Below are 22168 nucleotides of genomic sequence, written 5' to 3' on the forward strand. Positions count from 1 at the left end.
AGACATTCAATTCATTCCTCTGGACACACTCCAAGAGCTGCATGTCTTTCCTTGTGCTGGGAGCCCCAGACCTGGACACAGTACTGCAGATGGGGCCTCACAAGAGCTGAGAAGAGGTGGACAATCACTTCTCTCTCCCTGCTGGCCTCCTCTTTTTAATGCAGCCCAGGATATAGTTGGCCTTCCAGGCTGCAAGCGCACCGTGCTGGCTCATGTCCAGCTTCTCATTCACCAGGACCCCCACGTTCTTCTCCACAGGGCTTCTCTCAAGGTCTTACCCCATTCTATATAAATACCTGGGATTGCCCCAGCCCACGTACAGAACCTTGCACTTAACATTGTTGAACCTCATTAGGTTCATATGGGCCCACTTTTCCAGCCTGTCCAGGTCCCCCTGGATGGCTTCCCTTCCACCCACTGTATCGACCGCATCACTCAGCTTGGTGTCATCTGCAGACTTGCTGAGGGTGCACTCCATGCCATCATCTGTGTCACTGATTAAAATGTCAAAGAGCACCAGTCCCTAGACCAACCCTGAAGGACACCACTTGTGACCAGCCTCCACCCTGACACAGAACCATTAATCACAACCCTTTGGCTGCATCCAGACAGCCAATTATTCATCCATCGAACAGTCCATCCTTCAAATCTACACCTCTCCAATTTAGAGAGAAGGATGTGGTGAGGGACCATGTCAAAGGCCTTGCAGAAATCCAGGTAGATGACATCCACTGCCTTTTTCCCATCCACTGAAGCTGCCACTCCATCATAGAAGGCCACCAGATTGGTCAGGCACAATCTGCCGTTGGTGAAGACATGCTGGCTGTCTCAAATCTCTTTATCTTGCATGTGCCTTAACATAGCTTCTACGAGGAAATAGAATAAAAATTGCCTCTCTCTTAAAATGAATACTTCTTAGTGTGAGTGCTTATTGTTTCAGCCTGAGACTTACATTTTTCTCATTATTCTGTAATGACATAAATTCTGATTTAGCATTCAAAGTTCTAAGTAAGAATTTGCTAAAATTTAAGAAATTTTCTTCATTACTACTTGTAAACGTCGGAGGAGCTTAACACTTCTTTTTTGATTCGGTTGTAACTGAGCCCTTTGGCATAGCTCAGGGAAAGAAAATATAAAATGCTAATAATACACATAATAGTGCTTAGCATATATTTGCAACTATGCTCACATGTATTCATCTCTTTGTATGTAGTCATTAAAAATGTTACTAGTCTTGGTGTTACAGTTTTACTTTGAAGTCATATAGTGATGTGGGAATGGTAATGACTTTTGATAGCTGGGAGAGCACAAGGGCAGCTGTCAGACTGCCTTCCAAACCAAGATTTCTCTGCAGTTCCTCTCAACTTTTCCCTCATCTTTATCGCATGGCATTTTGATGAAAAACCTTCACAGTGTATTTCACACAGAGGTGGAAGTCTGAAATGCAAAGAAGGGGAACATTTTGCTACAGAGTGGGTACTGCACAAATGGGACTTGACACTGCCTGAACCTTTGATCATGAATTTCCATGGCCAGGCCACCTCCCATTTACTTGCTGAAAGCATGTAATCTACATGCTGTTGTTTCTCTTAAGACTTGTTTGGAAAAAAGGTTGTGTCTGAAACATACTAACACCATTTCTTATATCCATCTCAGGAAAAGAAAATTATTACACGCTTCAGCTAATGTTATACATGCACAGCTCTCCGCAGCATTGAGGAAGAGAATGACAGAAAGTCTGACCACAGACAACTGATAGAGCTTGTTTTGGAGGTGTCTTACAACACTAAGAAGTTATTTCAGGTCATAGATATCAGTGAGTCAAGATGCATAAACTCAGATCATGAGGATAATTTCCTTTGTCATCATATATTCTGAAATCTGTGAAGCAGACAACAGTAGACACAATGGCTAAATGTGATCCATTGTTTCCACGGTTTCATTTCAGATCCATCTGCAATAAAATTATCCTGATCACTGACAGTAATGGTGACATAGTTCATAACCTACATCATACCATAACGTATGTATGTAATATAACATATGTAATATAACATATATAAATAAAACTACGTAGAGTTTGGAAGACTAAATGAACACTGACATGGATTTATTGGGGGCAAGTCATGCTGGATCAAGCAAATTTCATTCGTATACAAACTAGCAAATTTTATGTACTTTGAAAAAAATAGGTGTCGCATTCTAGTAGGAATTTTTGAATAGTTTATATGATTTTTTTCTAAATGAGGTAAGGAAATTTTGTCTCAATTGAATTTCTAGAATACGACAAAACAATCATCATGCTTGGACTCAGAAAAATGTAGATGAGGTTCACTGTCAAATAAGGGAGTATCAGGTAGTGACCTATTCTGGCATCAGTTTTTCAGAGTGTCTTTGTAAATGGTTTAGATGAAAAAAATATGGAAAACATTTAACTTTTAGATGATTAAAAAAAATGAAGGGACTGTGTCTGCTTAGGAATGTGTGTTTAAAATATATAGCATTTTCAGCACTGCACTTCAAGAAAGATGTGGATCAATTGCAGCCCATTCTGAGGAAAGGAAAGAAAATAGCCAGAATCTAGACTAAAACATGTTCCACAAGAAAAGCCTGAAAATCATGTTTCATCCAGAGAAGAGCAGGCAGAAGAGAAATGAAACAGCAATCTTCAGTTATGTGAAGGATTGCTTTAAAGAAGACAGGAATAAACCATTCTCTACATCTACTAGGGTAGGACCGAAATGAGTGGCTTTAAATTGTGCCAGGGGAGATTTAAGTTTGACTTCAGGAAACATCTCCTAGTGATAAGGATAATTAAGCAATGAATATATTACCTAGGAAGCTACAGCTCCTCTTTAGAGGTTTTTAAGGACAAACAAAGATACCTGTCTAGACTGATTTAAATATAATTCATCTGCCTTTGGGGATGGAGGGATAGAGAGGAATAGATGGGATTGTTTCTTGAGCTCCTTGTCTTATTTCCCAATCTTTTTGTCAATTCAGTGAATTAGACCTAAGAAGGACTCAGAACTCACTTCTAGTTATAGCTTTTACTCTGGCATCTGACTTAACCAGTTTGTATGTTTTTCGTGTTGAATGATCTGGCTGTAGCTTAAATGTGGAGAAGGTCAGGCATGTGAATGAGTAATCATGTGTCAAAGGTTGTATGTCTAAGCTTATAAATATCACTTCAGGAAGCCGCATACTGGCCAAAAATATAAAATAAAAAATAAAACAAGATCATGTGTTAATAAGAAGATATCAACTGTAATGAGGAAAAACTAAAATACAAATGAATGTGGATGTTTGTAATTACTGGAGGAACACATCCAATACAATCATGCATCATTTGTACTATGTATTATTTGTATGGGTTTCATCACTGTAGTGTCAGGATTAATCTTGCCAGGGTTAGGCTGTATAAATGGCAGGTATTTTCACTAAGCTTCCTGTCCAGATTACTTTTCTGTAGAACAGAAAAGCACCTCTGAAATAAATATCTAAGACAAAAAAAAAAAAACAAAAAAACACCTTTTTTATGGGAGATCCATCTCTGTTGTGGAAGTCTGAATGATTAACTTATACACCTTCTTTTATAGACAGCTAGCTTTAAGTAACAGGAATCCAACCCTGATAGTCATCTATATTGGCTTATCCATGGCAAATGATTTGATCATTTATTCTCCGCTTCTGCTGTTTGTTGGATTTACAACAAATGCATTTCTTTCACTGATCTTCGTATGAATTCCATTAGACTGAAGTCACTTTCATAAAATACCTCCAGCGTCTCAGCCTCTGTAGCTGAGGGATCATAGATAGTTTTTGGAACAACTGGATTTTTGTTCCTGCTGGAAAGTTGCATGGACTAGAAAAAAATGTATTTGCATTTCAGCAATGTGCAGTATATAATGTCTGTTTTGAAAAAGACAAAAAAAGTCTGTGTTACGCAGAGCTGTCTTCTCCTCCTTGGGCCATAACAGAAATACATTGCATGTGTTGTTCCTAAATTCATTAACCTGCCAACTTGTGTCAGTCACTACTGTCAGAAAAGAAAAGAACAGTAATAATATATAAACAGTGCACACTGCGCATCATAGAAAATTAATACTAAGTTATTTTCTGCCCCATAATCCCCTACCATGATTTATTACTGGGGTGCTGTTCTTCAGAGCAAGCGGCCACTTTGCTGGCTGACTCTTGGCAAACCCATCAGCAACAACTGGATCCACTTAGAGGGACAGCAGAAAAGATTTCCCAGAATTAACAGGTTTCTGGAAGATGAAAGTTATTAGAATTCTAATTATAACTCTGTAATTGATCACTGAAATATTGCTGGTGAAAGCAAACAAGCAAAAAGGTAAAAGAAATGGAGAGAAAGAAAAGGAAACAAGCCAACCATGTGCCTTCAGGCAGGAAAAAAAATCAAGAAATGTTTCTCTGATCATTTTATTCTGAACACACTGAGATTTAGGTATCAGATTTTCCTTTTCATTTAAATGGAAATAAATAAAATTAAGGCACTGACTACTGAAATGAAATTGAATGGGGGCAAGCCTAGCTGGAGCAGAAGAAGACAAATAAAAACACTGAAGGACTACTGAACTTCTATAATTGAAAAAGATGACTCGTGATTTCAGCTACTTGGAGGGAAGGGGCAGGAAGAGTAAAGACGGGGCAGTGCAGTACTGGCAAGGAGAAAGCCTGGACTCCCGCATTCAGGCACTTACAATGTGCTTTGCACACTTTGTTCTCCAGCAGGTGTCTGTGATTGTCTCTGAAGAATTACTAATCTCTCTTTAAACAGACATAAGGCCAGGTGCACACCTGGCATTGCTTCTCTATGATTGATGCATTTTGCAGTGGAAAAATGCAATGGGGAATGAGGAAAGTAGGGTTAAAAACATACAAGGTACTTAGCTGCAGTATTACAGAATCACAGAATCACAGAATCACCCGGGTTGGAAGGGACCTCAAGGATCATGTAGTTCCAACCCCCCCTGCCTAGCAGGGCCACCAAACATACACATTTAGATCAGGTTGCCCAGGACCCCGTCCAACCTGGCCTTGAACACATCCAAGGACGGGGCATCCACAACCTCCCTGGGCAGCCCATTCCAGGGCCTAACCACTCTCCTTGTAAAGAACTTCCCCCTAACATCCAACCTAAATCTTCCCTCCTTCAACTTGGATCCATTTCCCCTAGTCCTGCTATTGTCAGCCCTTTTGAAGAGTTTACTCCCCTCCTGGGTGTGGGTTCCCTTCAGGTATTGATAGGCTGCAATGAGGTCACCCCGCAGCTTTCTCTTCTCCAGGCTGAACAAGCCCAACTCCCTCAGCCTGTCCTCATAGGGGAGGTGCTCCAGCCCCCTGATCATCTTAGTCGCCCTCCTCTGGACCCTTTCCAAAATCTCTATGTCTTTCTTGTACTGAGGGCTCCACACCTGGACACAGTACTCCAGATGGGGCCTCACAAGAGCCAAGTAGAGAGGGACAATCACCTCCCTGAATTGTTCCTAGTATTGTTCCTAGTAAGTAAATTTTTGGAGATAAATGTTGTCTAGTCTGATTTTACAGGAAAAGAGAGAAACAACTCTTTGTGTTTCTTTTTGTTTTTCAACCGGACAGTTGTCAAGTATCCATTTGGAAAACAGTAGTAGTGTGTTAGATTATCACAGCTCCACTTCACCATAAAATGGAAGTAAATAGGCTGAGAGAGCTGTGGCTGTTCAACCTGGAGAAGAGAAGGCTCATGGGAGACCTGAGAGCAGCCTTTCAGTATCTAAAGGGGAGCTGTAAGAAAGAAAGGGACAGACTCTTTAGATATTCTGTTGTGACAGGAAAGGGGAAATGGCTTCAAACTTCCAAGATGGGAGATTTAGATTGAACATAAGGAAGACTTTTTTTACAATAAAGGGTGTTGAAGCACTGGCACAGGCTGCCCAGAGAGGATGCCCCATCCCTGGAGACACTCAAGGTCAGGCTGGTCAGGGCTCTGAGCAACCTGATTGAGCTGCTGATATCCGTGTTCACTGCAGACTTTTCCTGTCTCAGGTTTGATTCCAGAGTAGTGAAGTGGAGCTGCTACTACTGAACATTGAGCAGTTGTCAATAGAGTCTGCATTTGAGCAGTGACCCATAAAAGCAGTTGGCAGACTTCTCCTTGCAGGTCATTAGAGGAAAATTCCATAGGATCACAGTCCTGTAAAAAAAAAGAAGGAGAAGATATTCTTGCATATAGAATCTTTGCATTTAAGAAAGACTTCAACAGTGTTTCCAAGCAATTTCCATGATACTTTTTTTTTGTTCAGATTTCCTAATTTAAATAATCAAACTGCTGGAAGGGCAGGTATTCTGTTGATAAAGACCCCCAGTCTTCAACCAGTTATGTCTGGACCAAGTAATTTGCATTTTTTCCTAATGATTTAACTGGATTTAAAGGTTGAATTGGTGAGGAAAGGTTATTATATATGTATCTAACAACTTCCTTTTCTTTTGTTTCTTGGTGTGGACCTAAGCATTTTGTAAAATAATGGTTTAAATAAAAAAACATTGACTGTGTTGCTCAGATGACAGGAGTTAGCTTCTTTTTTAGTTTGCTTTTGTGAAGGCAGTAATATTCCACAATACATGGAATGAAATTTACACAAATCACTAAACATCCAGAAAATGAATCACTTATCTGTCTGTGACATAACTGAGGATAAACAGCAGATAACCAGAAAACAAATACTTTTCAGAGCACAGCTGTACGATTCATGTCTGATGTCTTTGCTTGGGCAAACACATCTCTGAAGTCTAAGAATTTTGTCTAAGCGGAAGCACTGCACTTAGTTTCTGTATTGATAGTATTATTGTGGGGTAGTTTCAGTTTTTTTGCTGTATAAGATATTTACAACATCACATAAAACTTTTTTTTTCCTCTTGGCTGTTGCCAATTATTTTAACAAATAGCGATTTTCCTCTGCATATGTAATTTTGATGCCATCTGACCTATCTGACCCATTGTCTTTATTCATTCTGCATAAACTCCATCCTTGTCAGACTGTTTTATTAAAATTTCTTCTTGTGCACTGAATATATAACTGTGCTAAGAATTACCTGCACTGGAATCCCTCACATCTTATGGAGATGTGTGCTATATCCAGTTAGTCAGATGACCTCTTTTATGCTCTACATGAAAGATATACTAACGTGAAAACCCATGTCTGAGTGCCAGCTACTGATGAGAAGCTGTAGAAGCCCAAAATGCCTAAATGGAGGCAGTTACTAATGAAAGATGGCAAGTCAAACCTTGATCCAAGGTAGAAGAAAAGCTTTTCTTTGTGTTTGCCTGATATTTGTCATGCTTTACGCTGGGATAAACTCCCAGTTTGATCAAAACACATCTCAGTAAAGTTGTCAAAATGAATTAAGGGGGGAATGAGGGGATGTCAATTGCTCTTTCAAACACCATTCATTCTGAATCAAAGAAAATGTTAATTTGTGTCAGGAAGCTGAATTACGTAAATGTTGACTGTCTTTGTAGCAAAGACCAAGTCAAAGCTACAGTGTAAATGAAGCAGGAACCCCTAAAACACTGGAGTAGTCTTAATGTACATCTATATATGGAAATGAATAGGAAATGAAGCAAGAAATACAATGTTTGGGAAAGAATCACATCATGATTTGCAGAGATAATTACAGACAAAAAGGAGATTGAATATAGCAACAGGAAAAGCAGAATAATTATGTAGCAATTAACAGGAAAACTGCATGGTTCTTTGAAAAAAATATCAGTCATCAGGTTAAAAATATATGCTGAGTACAGAAATGCTTTATCAGTCAATGCATGAAGTATTTGAATGTATTTCCTAAGGTAAAACATTTTTTTTGTAAATTGAATGTCTGATAAAATAAATTACACAATTTGTGTTTTCATTATAGGCGTTTGCATTTTTATCTTAAATAACAAGAAGATACAGATTTTAAGTTAACACTTCGAAGACTGCAATTGCCATAGAAGCCAGTGAGAAAATAACTACTCCTAATTTGCAATAGAATTAGTGTCATATGTCCTAAAGTCTGCATATTCTGATTAAAAAAAAATGAGCATCTGATTTTCTTTTACTGGGTAGCAAGCCTGGTGTTTCGTGGTTTTGTTGGTCTACTTTATCAGTTAACAACTGCACACTCACAATACTCTTTCTGTAACTTACAAGGCCCATCTTGCAATCTGTGGGATTCTCGGTCAATATCTTTCACGGGGAGCCTGCCATGCAGTGATGCCTCCAAGTACATTGCAATAACAGCTGGGGATCCCTGTGCCTGTGCATGGGATCATCCTGTGGAAGAGAGAAGGAAGGCACCAAGTGTATCCATGTCATCGCATGAGAGTTTGAAGAGGTGAAATCTTCCGAAGATAGTGGGAAAAACCAGATAGCAATTAAAATTTTTTGTGCTTTGATTCTGGACAGAGGCATTTTCTTTGATTGTATCATTTCTATCAATGTGTTGTCAACAAACATTCCCGTCCTTGTTTTTCTTAAACATTAGTTCTGGATCTGAGATCTGAGATGTGAAACTTTCTTTGCTTTATACTAATTCCCCATTTAGATAAAAAATGGGATAGTACCTGCTTCCAACTTCAGGAAATGCTTGGGCAAGTCAGAGCAAGATGTGCAAGGTGTCCTGTGTAGGCTCAAGCTCTTCTCCTGCCTCTGTGCTGCATGTCTCTAGTGAGAAAAATTAGGATTGAGGGGAGTGGCAGGAGGTCATGGGCAGGGAGCCTGCCCTGTGGGCTCAGGCAGAGACCTGGGTGCAGGTGCTGCCTTCGTTGCCTGTGAATGGACTCACAGATGACAGTGGGGGCATCAAATAGTAATGACAAAGAGCAGTAGTAATAATTAATGCCTCCGTGGTGCCCTTCATTTGTTGACCTCTAGTCACTTTGCATGCATCGATTAAAGCTATATAGAATCACTGAAATAGATCAGTGTGATTTTTATTCACACATATCTTTACTGGCATAAATACTGAAGTTACTCTGAAAGTAATGCCTTCTTATTAATTTTCTGTGAACACTACAGCAGATACAAAGAGTACAGTAACACTGTTTGATAGAGCAAATTGTCAGCTGCAAAGCACTATTTCTCAGCACAGTCACTGCCATTAGCTGTGCATTTTCACCAGCAATGAACAAGAGCCTGCATGCTGCACTCGTAACAATCTGCATCAGTGCAGGTGCCCTTATGACCACTGCTGAAACTCACCGTTCCTGCCTCATTGTGCTCACAGCCACTGTTTGCTCTCCAGAAACATTCAGCAAGAGCTGATGAATGCCAATGGGTGCTGGGTTTTTTTTTCTGCATGAAAGAATTCAGTTACACACCTTTCTGCTCCTATGTATAAAAGCAAGAGACAGTAAATTCTTATTGAGAAGCATCAAAAGTCACTTGGCTTAAATGTTTTCAAAAAACAAAAAATCCACTGACAACAAACAACAAAGCATCTCAGAGTCTAATACTCTGCTTTTTTAGTATACAAATCTTTCTGGTGAATGAGTGGACTCTGGTATTTTCTTTGTGGTATCATGAGAAAGGTGTGGATATATAAGTTCGTATGAAACCAATCTGGGAAATTGAATGGTTGACAGGATGAATTTATATGTATAAATCAAATGTGGTTTATCCAAAATACTGAGCATCATTCCAAGAGTTCTGAGTATAGCAATTGTAATTGTCATTAATTACATAATGTGCTCTGATCATGGCTAATAACATAGGTAGGGATACAGACATTATCTTATTCCTCTCCCTGCAGGAGCCAATATTAACAGACATCATATTGTTTAAGAACAATTCCTATTTAATAATAATAAAAAACAACTGTTGTGTTACTAGTATATTGTATCCTTTTCTTTTAGGTTATTCAATACTTCAAGCTATTATGGAAAAAGCAGGACAAAATAGCTGGCAAGTCAGTGCCATCTGCGTGGAGAATTTCAATGATGCCAGCTACAGGCGGCTTTTAGAAGACCTGGACCGAAGACAAGAGAAGAAATTTGTAATAGACTGTGAAATAGAGAGGCTGCAGAATCTCTTAGAACAGGTAACACTCCTTTTAATGTCTCTGTAAGCACATTACTGAAATTCCAAATGAGATAACACTGTGCATTGCTTTTTGTTTATTTTCTCAGTGGAAATGAGATTGCCTACTCTTCCCTTTGGTTTATCTTCATGGGCTGACATCTGTAGGTTCACATGCACGCTCTGTTTGCCTTCCTGTAAGATTCTTATCACAGCAGCCAGTGCCTGAGCTCTGAGCCCCTTTCCCTGCACAGGGCTGTGGGCAGCACCTCCCTGCCTGATGTGTCCCACGCTGGGGCCTTTGGGCTGATAGAGCAGCACAGTGCTGTTGTATCATCATGGTGCCCTCCTTCTGCACCTTAAGGGGGAAAAACTGATCGTGTTTGAGAAAAAAAAAAAAAAAAAGAAAGAAAAAAAAAAGCTTATTTGAATCTTGTATTACTTGCAATTCACAAGACCATGTATTTCTAGCTATAAAATGCTTTCTACTGATTGTTGTTTATATTTAAGCTGATAGTTTTATTACCTTAGGAGGTTGTGTATGAACATGGAGAACAGCAGGATATAGGTGCTGTTGAACTGAGAAGGAAGGCCAGGATCTTCCATGAGTTATTCACAGAAAGCTGCTGTTATGTAAAGAAAACACTGTTCCACACAGATAGCTTGCACTGAGCAGTATCTGCTACAGCATATAGACCTGTCTTTACCCAGTGCTTGAATGAGGTCTTAAATACTGGAAAATAATAAAATAATTCCTTGAAAGGAGCATTTTGTAAAGCGACGGGAGAGTAATTTAGGGTCACCTATCCACTCCTCAGTGATCCCACGGTTGGGGGGCCAGGTTCGCTGCCCACTGGCAGTGCAGGACCTGCAAGACAGGATTGCCATCTGCTGGCAGCGGGGCCCGCACAGCGCTGCTCACACTGGATGCTGATGCATCTGCTGCTGAAATCACAGAATTAAAAAATGCCATTTGTGATACAAAAGCATGTAAAGTAATCCTCACAGACATATATGCATCACATTTTCTTTTAAAGGCAAAAGATAGAGAAACCGAGAATTAATCGTATGGCTGATTTAGAAAGGACTTTTTCTGTCACTGTTGCCAGGAGAAAAATAGATGATGTTGTATTGCTATGATGTTCATTTGCCCATTTTTTGTGTCAGTGATGCCATTATATTTTAACACATGCTTTCTATAGTTATGATGAAAATCTCCCCAGGTTCAGCCTATGTTTTGCAGTAAAACAGAACACCCATTTGAGTGTCTTTTAAAGTATATTTAGAAAAATATTTATCCCCTCAGCTTTATTGTGTGTGGATTTATATGCATATAATTTTTTTCACACAGCATGCAAATGTGAATTAGAAAAAATATGCTGTATTACCAGGAGTCCAGAATACATCCACCATCCTACGTAGGTATATGCACTGACCATGCACTCAGTTGCACAGGCAACAAAGTAATTTGACACACAGTCAGAACTCACTGATCTCAGACATGCATTTTATTTCCTTCCTGAAGCTACTCTTTTTTTTTTCTTTTTTTTTCTCGATTATCACCTGCATAGTCAATTCTTTTTGAGCGTAACCTTGTGCTCTTTGTTCAGATCATTCAGAACTGGACTGGATATTGATTTTAATGGAACTAGGTGTTGACCTCCTCTGACTTCATAGAGGTCTGGATTTTACCTACCTAAAATAAGCACTTAGTGCATTATGACAAGTCATAAAAAAAACAGTGCTTGTCCTCAACGGGGTGAGTCAGACACTGTGAATCTGGCTAATGCCTCTGCAGGGTAAGCCTGAAAGCCAATGGAGTCCTCTTTCCGTTAACTGTTCTGAGACAGTCAAGGGTAGGAGTTATACCTAATTTATGATGTTCCTGTGTCTTAGCCAGTCATACGAACACATTCAGAAAGTCATTCATTTGACTACTGACTAATTTGGATAGGATTAATTTTACCTAAGAAATAAGCTATTCTGAATTTTCACTTCTCCACATGCCTTGATTCATGGCAGAAGCTGTACCCACTCCGTATTTGAGGTCTGTCTTCATGGAACATTCTTTTCTGGATCACAACAATATATCTGAAATCCAAACTCCAGAACTGTGCACAAGCCAGCATGTGCATTTTTTATTATATAGTTTTCCTTTCAGATTTTTATGTTTCTGTAGTGAGGCTGATTTTTTGATGTTTTCTAGAAAGGGATGGTAGGATAAGTGCTAAATTCAGGAGATGCCTACCCTCAGGTACTTACATCTAATTTACTTGGATTGCCCACAACAAGTTTTGAGTTTTCCCTTCTGAAACTATGCCAAGCCACACCATCATGGTTTTCTCAATAATGCTATGTTTCTCTTCCTTAGCCATGCTCCCCCACACAGGACTATACATTACCTGGTTGATAGTAGAGATATTTGGTGTTGATAGAAACATTTCACTTGGTTTCTGTAGTAGTGCCAATTGGCATGGCTGAGTTTAAGCACTGGAAAAAGGCATCACTTTGAGCAAGGTCATAATTGCTTTGATTCATTCCTTTGATTCCTCAGTGAGAGAAGCAGTATCTTCGGCCTGAGTCAGTACCCCTCCACTTACTCTCAAAAATCTGCCGTAACTCAAGTGTACCAAGATAATTTTAGCTCTTTTTCGGATTTTACTGTCAGGATAGTGAAAGAACACCCTAACTCCTGAATATCATATAACCACTATAGTGAGAAATGCTTTTGGTTATCTCTGAGTGAGATTCTTCCTCTATACACACCTCTAGTATACCTCATCTTCCTGAAATCCCAAGCTATGAAAGACCAAACACAAACATCAATACCTTTGCCGTAAGTTTTTCTTTGCTTACCCTTTTCCATTCTATTAACAGCAGTGGAAAAGACTACACAAATGGTAAGAAAAATCTCTAGCTTTTCAGTCATCTTATCCTTTCTGTAGTACAAGCCGACACAAGGCTTGATGTTGCTGCTGCTGTTCATCCCAAAATTGTGAGTCTTAGAGCCACACAGGAGCATGGAGAGCAATAACATTACAATCTGCTACATGTCAGATTTCTTCAGAACTTCAGGACGTGTGCTTCTATTTTGGAGAAAGCACATCTACATTTTGCAGTTGCAGAGGACTTTTTATGCTTCTCAGATTGTTTTCTGAAACCTTATAAATGATTTCTCTAAAGCTAATGAAGTGTTTCCCCAGTTCACTTACCTGGCCTTTTTTTTCATTTGTTCTGACACAGTCAAAATAAAAATATTGAACATTTTTAATTAAAAAATTATGATAGTCTCTATTTCTATTGCATAAATGACTAGGAAGAGAGAAAAGGTCCCATTTCCCTACCTGCATCAAATCAGAGATAGTTTCTTACCATTAGATTTCCAGTTTAGCAGGACGGAATAGAAAAAAAGGAACTAAACCAAAGATCTAGATAGATAAAATGACATATCCGTAGTTTTGTATAACAGATACAGCTTATATAGCTGAATCTATTCTAGTGATTCTAGTGACAATTCTAGTGATTCATATTCTTGTGGAATACTTGTGGAATATTCAAGGACTGTGATGTCCTCAACAACTCTTTCTACTGTGAGTCATAATACGTTCTGCAAGGGATCTTTAAAGAGCACGGCAAAATTCTTTTTGAATCAAAGAATGAAAATCACTAAGAGAGACGGAAAACTCTGCTTATGTGTCACTTCTTTCCAATTGTGTTTCTAAAGTGCTTCCCTGAAATTAGCACACAAAATTTTCTGTTTAAGTAGAGTGCAGATCAAGTCCAGGAGGAAGAGGCAGGTCGTGAGGCTTCTCATGGCAGAAACCTCTTCTTCTTCATGAGGAATCTGTTGCCAGAAAACCTAAACATCATGATTGTAGCTCTTCTTTTTATCCTTCTTCTTCTGCCATTGTGGCATTCCTAGGCACTTGTGTAAGAGTCACATTCAGCACTTCCGGAGATGGCCATCTTCTTCGAGATAAGTCCACACAGCAGACCGCTTCTGGCCATTAAGCTGCAGCTTATCTCTCTCCCGTTGCTCCTGGCCTTGTCCATCTGAGTCCCTCAGACAAAAAATTTCACAACCCTTGCCCAGGACTTGTCCATCACTTTTCTCCAGACAAAGGATTTCTCAACCCTTGCCCAGGACTTGCTTGGACTTGTCCATCTGTGTCCCCGGCAAGCTTTGAGACAATGATTGTAAAAGAATAATCTCTTCCACATGAAATTGATATTTTAAAAACTTTGTAATGTTATTTTATAGAATCATAGAACGGTCTGGGTTGAAAAGGACCACAATGATCATCCAGTTTCATCTCCCCTGCTATGTGCAGGGTCGCCAACCACCAGACCAGGCTGCCCAGAGCCACATCCAGCCTGGCCTTGAATGCCTCCAGGGATGGGGCATCCACAACCTCCTTGGGCAACCTGTTCCAGTGCTTCACCACCCTCTGAGTGAAAAACTTCCTCCTAATATCTAACCTAAACCTCCCCTGTCTTAGTTTAAAACCATTTCCCCTTGTCCTATCAATATGCACCCACATAAGCAGCCATTCCACCCTCCTGTTTATATGCTTCCTTCAAATACTGGAAGGCCACAGTGAGTTCTCCCCAGAGCCTTCTCTTCTCTAGACTAAAGAAGCCCAGTTCCCTCAACCTTTCCTCATAGTAGAGGTGCTCCAGCTCTCTGATCTTCTTAGTGGTCCTCCTCTGGACTCGTTCCAAGAACTCTGCCTCTTTCTTGTACTGGGGGCTCCAGACCTGGATGCATTACTCCAGATGAGTCTCCATTTCATACAATTAATGAGACTCCATTTCATGCAACTAATCCACCAGTACTATAGGAAGCAGTACAATAGCTGAAAAGTCCAGGCTTAACTATGCATCAACTGCGTTGTGAGAATCAGGCTTGTGTGTTTCTCTCACATTTCACTAAGAATTTTTCCTTCTTCTCTTAATTATGCTCATTCTTTTTTTTTGTCCCACATTCTATGTTAGTGTATTTGCATTTCTGGCTTTTTCACTGAAAATCAGAAGTCAGGTCAGCTTTAGAATAAAAGGGGAATCTATTAAAAAAAATTAGAAAATAATTACTTCTTTCCTGTTATGTACTTACTAAATTTCTGTTTGATATACATACAGAACTCACATTTCAAAATAAATATGCCTACAAAAGAAATCTGTTTTTATTTATTACTGAGAAAGACCAAATTAAGGCAATACTAAATAGCTATTGCATTTGAATTAAAAAAAAAAAAAAAACAAGTCATAGAATCATAGAATCAATTGTAAAATGGCCAGGGTTGGAAAGGACATCAAGCTCCACCCCCCACATCCCCATCCGCTGCAGGCAGGGCCACCAATCCCCCTTTTAATGCTAGACCAGGCTGCCCAGGGCCCCATCCAACCTGGCCTTGAACACCTGCAGGGACGGGCATCCACAGCCTCTCTGGGCAGCCTGTTCCAGCACCTCACCACTCCCTCTGTAAAGAACTTCCCCCTGACATCCAACCTAAATCTTCCCTCCTTCAACTTAAAACCATTTCCCCTTGTTCTGCCATTACCTACCCTTTCAAAGAGTTGACTCCCCTCCTGTTTGTAGGCTCCCTTTATGTACTGTAAGGCTGCAGTGAGGTCACACTGCAGCTTTTTCTTCTCCAGGATGAGCAAGACCAGCTTCAAGTCAGGCTTAGTTGTTTGTTTAACATTTATTGTTGTATTTTTTTTTAATTCTGATTAGTATTTATTAATTGTTTGATTTGTATCTTTGCAATCCCAAAATAGGAAAATGAAGCTGTGGTTAGAGTTATTAGAACAGCAAGAAGTAAGGACTGACAAAACCCCCCTTGGGGTTTTGTGGGTGCTGATTTCCTTTCAGTCTAGCACTGTCAACCAGTACCATAAAAATCTCCCTCCCACATGCTACCAAAGAAGCAAGAAATAGCATTTTCTATATAGCTAACCAGAAATGTTCACAAATTGACCAACCAGGCTGTGCCCATGTGCTGGGTGGCGAGCTGTCAGGCAGGAGGCTGAGTGCCTGGGTTTGTCTTATCCCTTTGGTTAAATCAGATGGATCTCTGTTAGTAATAGTGAGCACAATACAGACTAAGTGTCTTAGATATCTTAGATGATGTCCTAGAGACATGATCTTCCTTTCAAATATAGCCAACACTGTGCCCAGTGTGTTAAAAGATATTTTCCTGGAAAACCAATAGACACACACACAGATCAGTAGTGAAAAAATAATATCTGGAAAAAGCAGAACTATGGATGCATAGTAAAATGCACACATTTAAGAAGATGTCCTGTCACTCTTTAAGATGTGCTTCTATTTAGTTAGCAGGATTAATGTACCTTCAGCAGATACATGTCATAGATTTCTTTTGTTATTTCTTCATTTGCTAACTTTAAAGCTAGAATGAAATACAATAAAATGATGAACTTGTGAACAGATTTGGAGAACAACAGAAAATCATTTTGAAGATTTCAGTGCAAATGTATCATCTGTTTAACCACATATTTGTTCTTTTTACTTTTCCAGACACTAATAATATGTATCACTGGAGACACATACTGTCATTTGATCAGCCATAGCTGATGACACTGCTGTAACTTTCAGTTTATATAGTGTTCAAAAATGTGCCTACATGTACAATGAGGTCAGTGCTCCAAATAGATTTTACAATTAAGTTGAAAAGTGTAAGAATTATTTAGATGGCAGTGGATAATTTGTTAATTATAACTGTTTTGGCCCACTTCCATTGCTTTTTGTTGTTAATCAAATTTAAAAAAAAAAAAATCAACAAAAAAACCCCCCACACATTCAAAATCGTATAACAAAACTACCAAAAACATGAACACTGAGGTTGAAATTTAACTCTTATGGTCCCCTATTTATTTTTCTGGCAAACTTCTTGCTGGGAGCACGTATGAAATACCACAGAGCAAATAAGTTACCAGGAAGAAGACTGGAGTTTTATTTTTAGGCAGATTTAGATCTGTGTGTGAAATTCAGGCTGTGAAATACTGATGCTAACAGACCTGTTCCACAAACAATCATAGAACAGCCAAATGGATTGGAACAGGCCTCTGAAGGTCATCTGGACCAAATCCTTCTCAATGGGGCAAGCTTAGATTAATTACTCAGCTCTCCTGTCAAATTTTGAACACTTCCAGGGTCCAGGGATGGAGATCTTGCAGCCTGTCTACGCTTGATTCCAGCATTTGACTACCTGCTCGTAAAAAATAAAATAATAAAAATCTAGTATCTAGTTAAATTTCCCATAGTGCTTCTTATTCTGTTGTTATGCACCTCCACGATGAGTTAGGTACCCTCTTCCCTATACCATTCCATCAGGCATTAATGCATGTCCACTGAGACTTCTTATTCCAGGCTGAACAGTCCCAGATCTCTTAGCCTCTCTTCTTCCATCAGGTTCTCCAAGACCTCAGACTCCTCCTTGGCCCTTTGCCAGACTCCTTCCAGTGTGTCGATGTCTCTTGCACTGGGGAGCCCAGCAGTGTGCACAGCACTCCAAACGTGTCTCACCGGGGCTGAGCAGAAGGGAAGGATCATCTCTCTCAACCTGCTGGCAATGCATCCCAAGAGGCTGATAGTTTGTTGCTGTTGTTGTTGTGATGATACGTGACTGGCTCATAGAAACATATCACAGAATTATAGAATGGCTTGATTGGAAGGAACCTACAAACCCATCCAATTCCATCCACCCTGCTGTGGTCAGGGCTGCCACCCACCAAGTTGGGCTGCCCAGAGCTTCATCCAACCTGGCCTTTAATGCCTTCAAGGATGGGGCATTCACAACTTCTCTGGGCACCCTGTGCCAGTGCTTCTGCACACCCTGAGGAAAATTTCCCTGTAATATCTTTTTCTATACCCTTTCTAACAGATCTCCTTTCTTCTAAATGATTATCCCATGTCTCCCCCATGTCCTTTCATCCAGATGATGTAAAAAGTTGGTATCCATCTTGTTTATAAGTATTCTTTAAGTAAGGAAAGGCTGCAATGAAGTCCCTCCCGAGCCTTCTCTTCTACCAGAATTCCCAGGACCTTTCCTGTAAAGCTTATTCTTAGCCTGTGTGTGCCCTTCCTGTCCTGCTCTCATTACTGAGTCAGGAGAAGGGTCTGGACAAAAAATATTGCTATTGCAAGTGACTGTATCTAAAATATTCTTCACTAAGAGGGCACCTGTTTCTCCAGAACTTTGGTTCCTCATTCCGTGCTGCTGAAAGCTCTGCTGCAGTCTCTGTAATTTCTCATAGTTTTCTTAGGTAGATTTTAAGTAGGAATTAAATTTAACCATGTCTGCATGATGACCTTCATACAAAGCACGGCCAAGTAAAGGCAAAAAGTACATGCTAGATATGAGTGCATTTGCTTAGCACTTCTGTGTCTACTCCTTTCCAAAAGAGCATGTTGATATTCCTAATTTGCGCATTCCCAGAGCTTCTGTGTCTGTACATACATGTATGTGTAAAAAAAAATACGTGCATAGCCATATAAAGAACTTGATTCAGGAAAAAAAAAAAATCCTTTCTGGAAGAACAGCAATGAATTTCCTTTCCTTTCTTCTGCCAATAGCAGTTCCATCCTCTCCCTCCATCGCCATCTCACAAAGTTCAAACCTCAGCACTCCATATGTAAAAAAGTCTTCCAAGTTGTCTGCTGCAAGCAGCAGCATCTTCTGAATTTTGCATTGCAATTCAGTTTTGCTGTCAGAGATACTCAGTCTGGCTCCTGCACTTCCCAACCGACTGATCCCAGTCTTTTTCTTCTTTCCAGCCCTCCCACATAGGAGCTAAATGGAATATTTCTCAGTAGATTTCTCAGCTCTGTCAGCACTCTGTATCAGCAAGATGAAGCATCTCTGCTCGTCCAGGGCTGTATTCGCCTTTAAATACAGAGGTGAAAACTGCTGTGCAGCATCTGGCGTGTATTTAATGCTTCAGTGCACACAGCTGAATTTATACATAATCATAAAAAAGAACATTCATTGCATTTTGTAATACTAAAAATTAAACACAGGTGTAAAGTTGTCACATAGCAAAGTACTAGTATTGTTAATCTTGTAAAAATTACAAGCCAATAAACTCTAATTAATAGCATGTAACAATATGTATTATAAAGCATGGAAGGGAAGTAGCTGCTTGGTGCCTTGGGCTCTGTTTATAACTGCCTGAGTAACTCTGTTTTTCAATGTATTGTTTTCCACCTCTGATCCTCAGCTTCCCTAGCCTTAAAGAAAGAGTCTTGAGATATTCTGCCAGAAAGTACCATGGTAGTGTTAGCACTCCAAACCAAATCTGTCTGATGGGTAAGATGGAGCAGACTGCCATTTGAACGATTGATTATTACTGTTACTGGCAAAATGAAAGTAAATGAATGTGTAAGCAGTGAAAAATACAGAAACTGACGTATTCCATTCCTTCTTATTCTGATTGCAATATTTTGCCACTGGCATGGTAAACCTGAAAAAGCAATGTTTGATTGCTGAAGCTTTCTAAATTGATAAAGCTGTAATTTTTGCTGTTTTAAAAAATATGTTGTTTGTTAGCTTAATTTTCAGTGTGTCTGCTAACTGAAACTGGCAACTGACATTTTTACAAGTGATATCTAGAGCAATTAATTGAGAATAATAAATTGAAGCAGAATACTTATGGAGAAGCAGAAATTAACCAGATACATGAATGCAGCAGAACATGAGCTCAGTCATTCCTCTACAATCTCCTCTGATTGAAGTATACAAGCAGAGAGGATCACCACCTCAATATGTACAAGTGTTTATCAAGAGATTCGCCTTTTTTTTTTACATTTGGTTGCACAATGAGGATTTCTTTATCCCTTGAGTTGAAAGTGCCATGAACTTGCCTAGTCTCTCCTTGTCTCTACATTCCCTGTTCATCTTTTGATTTAGTTGAACAAAATGTAGGCTTAGTACTTCTCACAGAGTAACACAGAAGCAGATCATCAGCCAAAGAATTTGATGCGTGCAGAGCACACTAATTTGGGCCAGAAGCAGCATCACTGGGCTTAGGATGCTTCAGGGCCATAGGAGCAGCACTCTTTGTATCTTTTCTTCATCCAAAAGGTTTGGAGAGTTCCATAATGTGCCTTCTCCTCATCACTTCTGTCCCTCTGTATTTGTTTGCTTTTCCCCTAGAGGTCTATGGAGTTGCTTCTAACACTGATGTCAATGTAATCTGATAGCTCTTTGAGGCAGCCAGCTGCCAGCGCTGCTACCAGCGTCTTCCTCACCCTGCAGTTAGCAGGGGCTCCCTGCCTAGGTTCATTTTCTACAGAGCAGCTGGGATTTTGCACACAGTAATAGGCCCACACCACAAAGTAATACAAATACATTTTGTCACTGTGCCGCAAACTGATGAGGTTTGGACCCAAGAAATAGCTCATTTCATGAACAAACAAATAGGCAAAGACAAAGGATGAATACAAATGGTTTGTGAGATTTGTAAAGTGACCTTCTTCTCACACTCTTCCTGCCTCTCCCTCTCTGCACATCCCTGGCTGTGTCACTGGTGTTCAGCCACCCAGCCTGCTCCACACCCACTGCATAATTCAGGAAGAAACACGTAGATTGTATACAAACACTGCTGCTTTCTTCATCACCTTCTTGTACATCCTACCCTTCGTGGTGACTTTAGGCTTTTAACTGTCCGCCGTCACCCCAGCTATAGTGCCCTTTTGAGAGCAATAGGCTTTCAAATTAAGCATGTTTTTCAATGGCATTTTTACAGCTTTGTAAAAGATTTATCCTTGCATCAGATATTTTATAAAATCCCATTTCAGTTGTGCTTTATATCATCGTTTCTGCTAGAATATTTCAGGTCAAGTCTCAGTCTTCCATCTTTAACAAGTCCCTAGACCTTTTATATTGTGTTAGACAGACTTCATTTTATTGCATGTATTCTTTTTTTTAAGGAAGTGGATTGTGAGACAATTCCAAAGACGAGAACCTTTTTTAAAGTCCCACCGGTAATGAAAAACTATCACCCTTTGAAGATATTTAACTGAAAAGAAATTCTTTCCACACTACCTTTACTGACCTTCATCTGTTGGAAAACATAATGAGAGAGATTTCATGCTATGGAAGTTAAGCATTCTTTTAAAATGAGTTATATGCAATATCCATTTCTGTGGCAGTGAAGGGCAGAGACTAACTTGGAGTCTGATTCTCTGGTCAAAAACTGATGTAAGTCTGTAAATGGCTTTATCAAAGTTTGTGAACATACCAGTCCTGAAGGGAATAAAAACAACAAATAAGAGAGAGAGCATAAAAGCAGACACTTAGACCTCCTCTTCTTTTTGATAATGGAATAGTTCCCATTTCCTAAACCAGACTATTGTTCAGCTAAATATAATGAATAGTGTTGCTTGGTAAAGTCAAAAGGTTCCAAGTTGTGTATAAAGCATAAGTTTCATTCAGATCTCCCTGGCTCTGCTTTTACCACACTTCAAAGTCAACAGTATTATTCTGACTACTGTAATTATCACTTGACATTACTGACATCAGAATAAGATAAGAATAATAACAGCAGGACAAGGGGAAATGGTTTTAAGTTGAAGGAAGGAAGATTTAGTTTGGATGTCAGGGGTAAGTTCTTTGCTATAAGAGTGGTGAGGTGCTGGAACAGGCTGCCCAGAGAGGTTGTGGATGCCTATCCCTGCAGGTGTTCAAGGCCAGGTTGGATGGGGCCCTGGGCAGCCTGGTCCAGTATTAAATGTGGAGGTTGGTGGCCCTGCCTGCAACAGGGAGATTGAAGCTGGATGATCCTTGAGGTCCCTTCCAACCCAAGTCATTCCATGATGATTCTGTGATTCCATGATAAGGCATGCTAGATCAACAAGAAAAAGTTCTCACAATACACTGTTCTTACACACAAATGCATTTAATAATGTGAGTGATTTTCAATAGAGCATAATAGTGTTTTATATTTTTTCTAAGTTCATCTTTTTGTGGACTTAAAGACGGACATACAAAATGATCTTTGAAAAAAAATATCGTGTTAGCTTCTTATAAGGCACTGATAGTTGATGTCCTTAGTATTTCATTTTGTTTGATTCTCTGTTG

The 22168-nt window shown here is 39.6% G+C and overlaps 1 protein-coding gene across 3 annotated transcripts in view; it reads left to right on the top strand.

Moving 5' to 3' along the window:
- GRIA4 (glutamate ionotropic receptor AMPA type subunit 4) overlaps positions 1-22168 on the top strand; it is a gene marked incomplete at both ends in the record, with an annotated part of 220791 nt that overhangs the window by 121731 nt on the left and 76892 nt on the right. For all 3 annotated transcript variants that reach the window (XM_079546832.1, XM_079546831.1, XM_079546833.1), the window contains one exon: positions 9902-10086. In XM_079546832.1, coding sequence (XP_079402958.1) covers positions 9902-10086 — 185 coding nt within the window. The remainder of the gene's footprint in view (positions 1-9901; positions 10087-22168) is intronic.

The sequence above is a fragment of the Tetrao urogallus genome, assembly GCF_951394365.1.
Source record: "Tetrao urogallus genome assembly, chromosome: 1".
Taxonomy (NCBI): Eukaryota; Metazoa; Chordata; class Aves; order Galliformes; family Phasianidae; genus Tetrao; species Tetrao urogallus.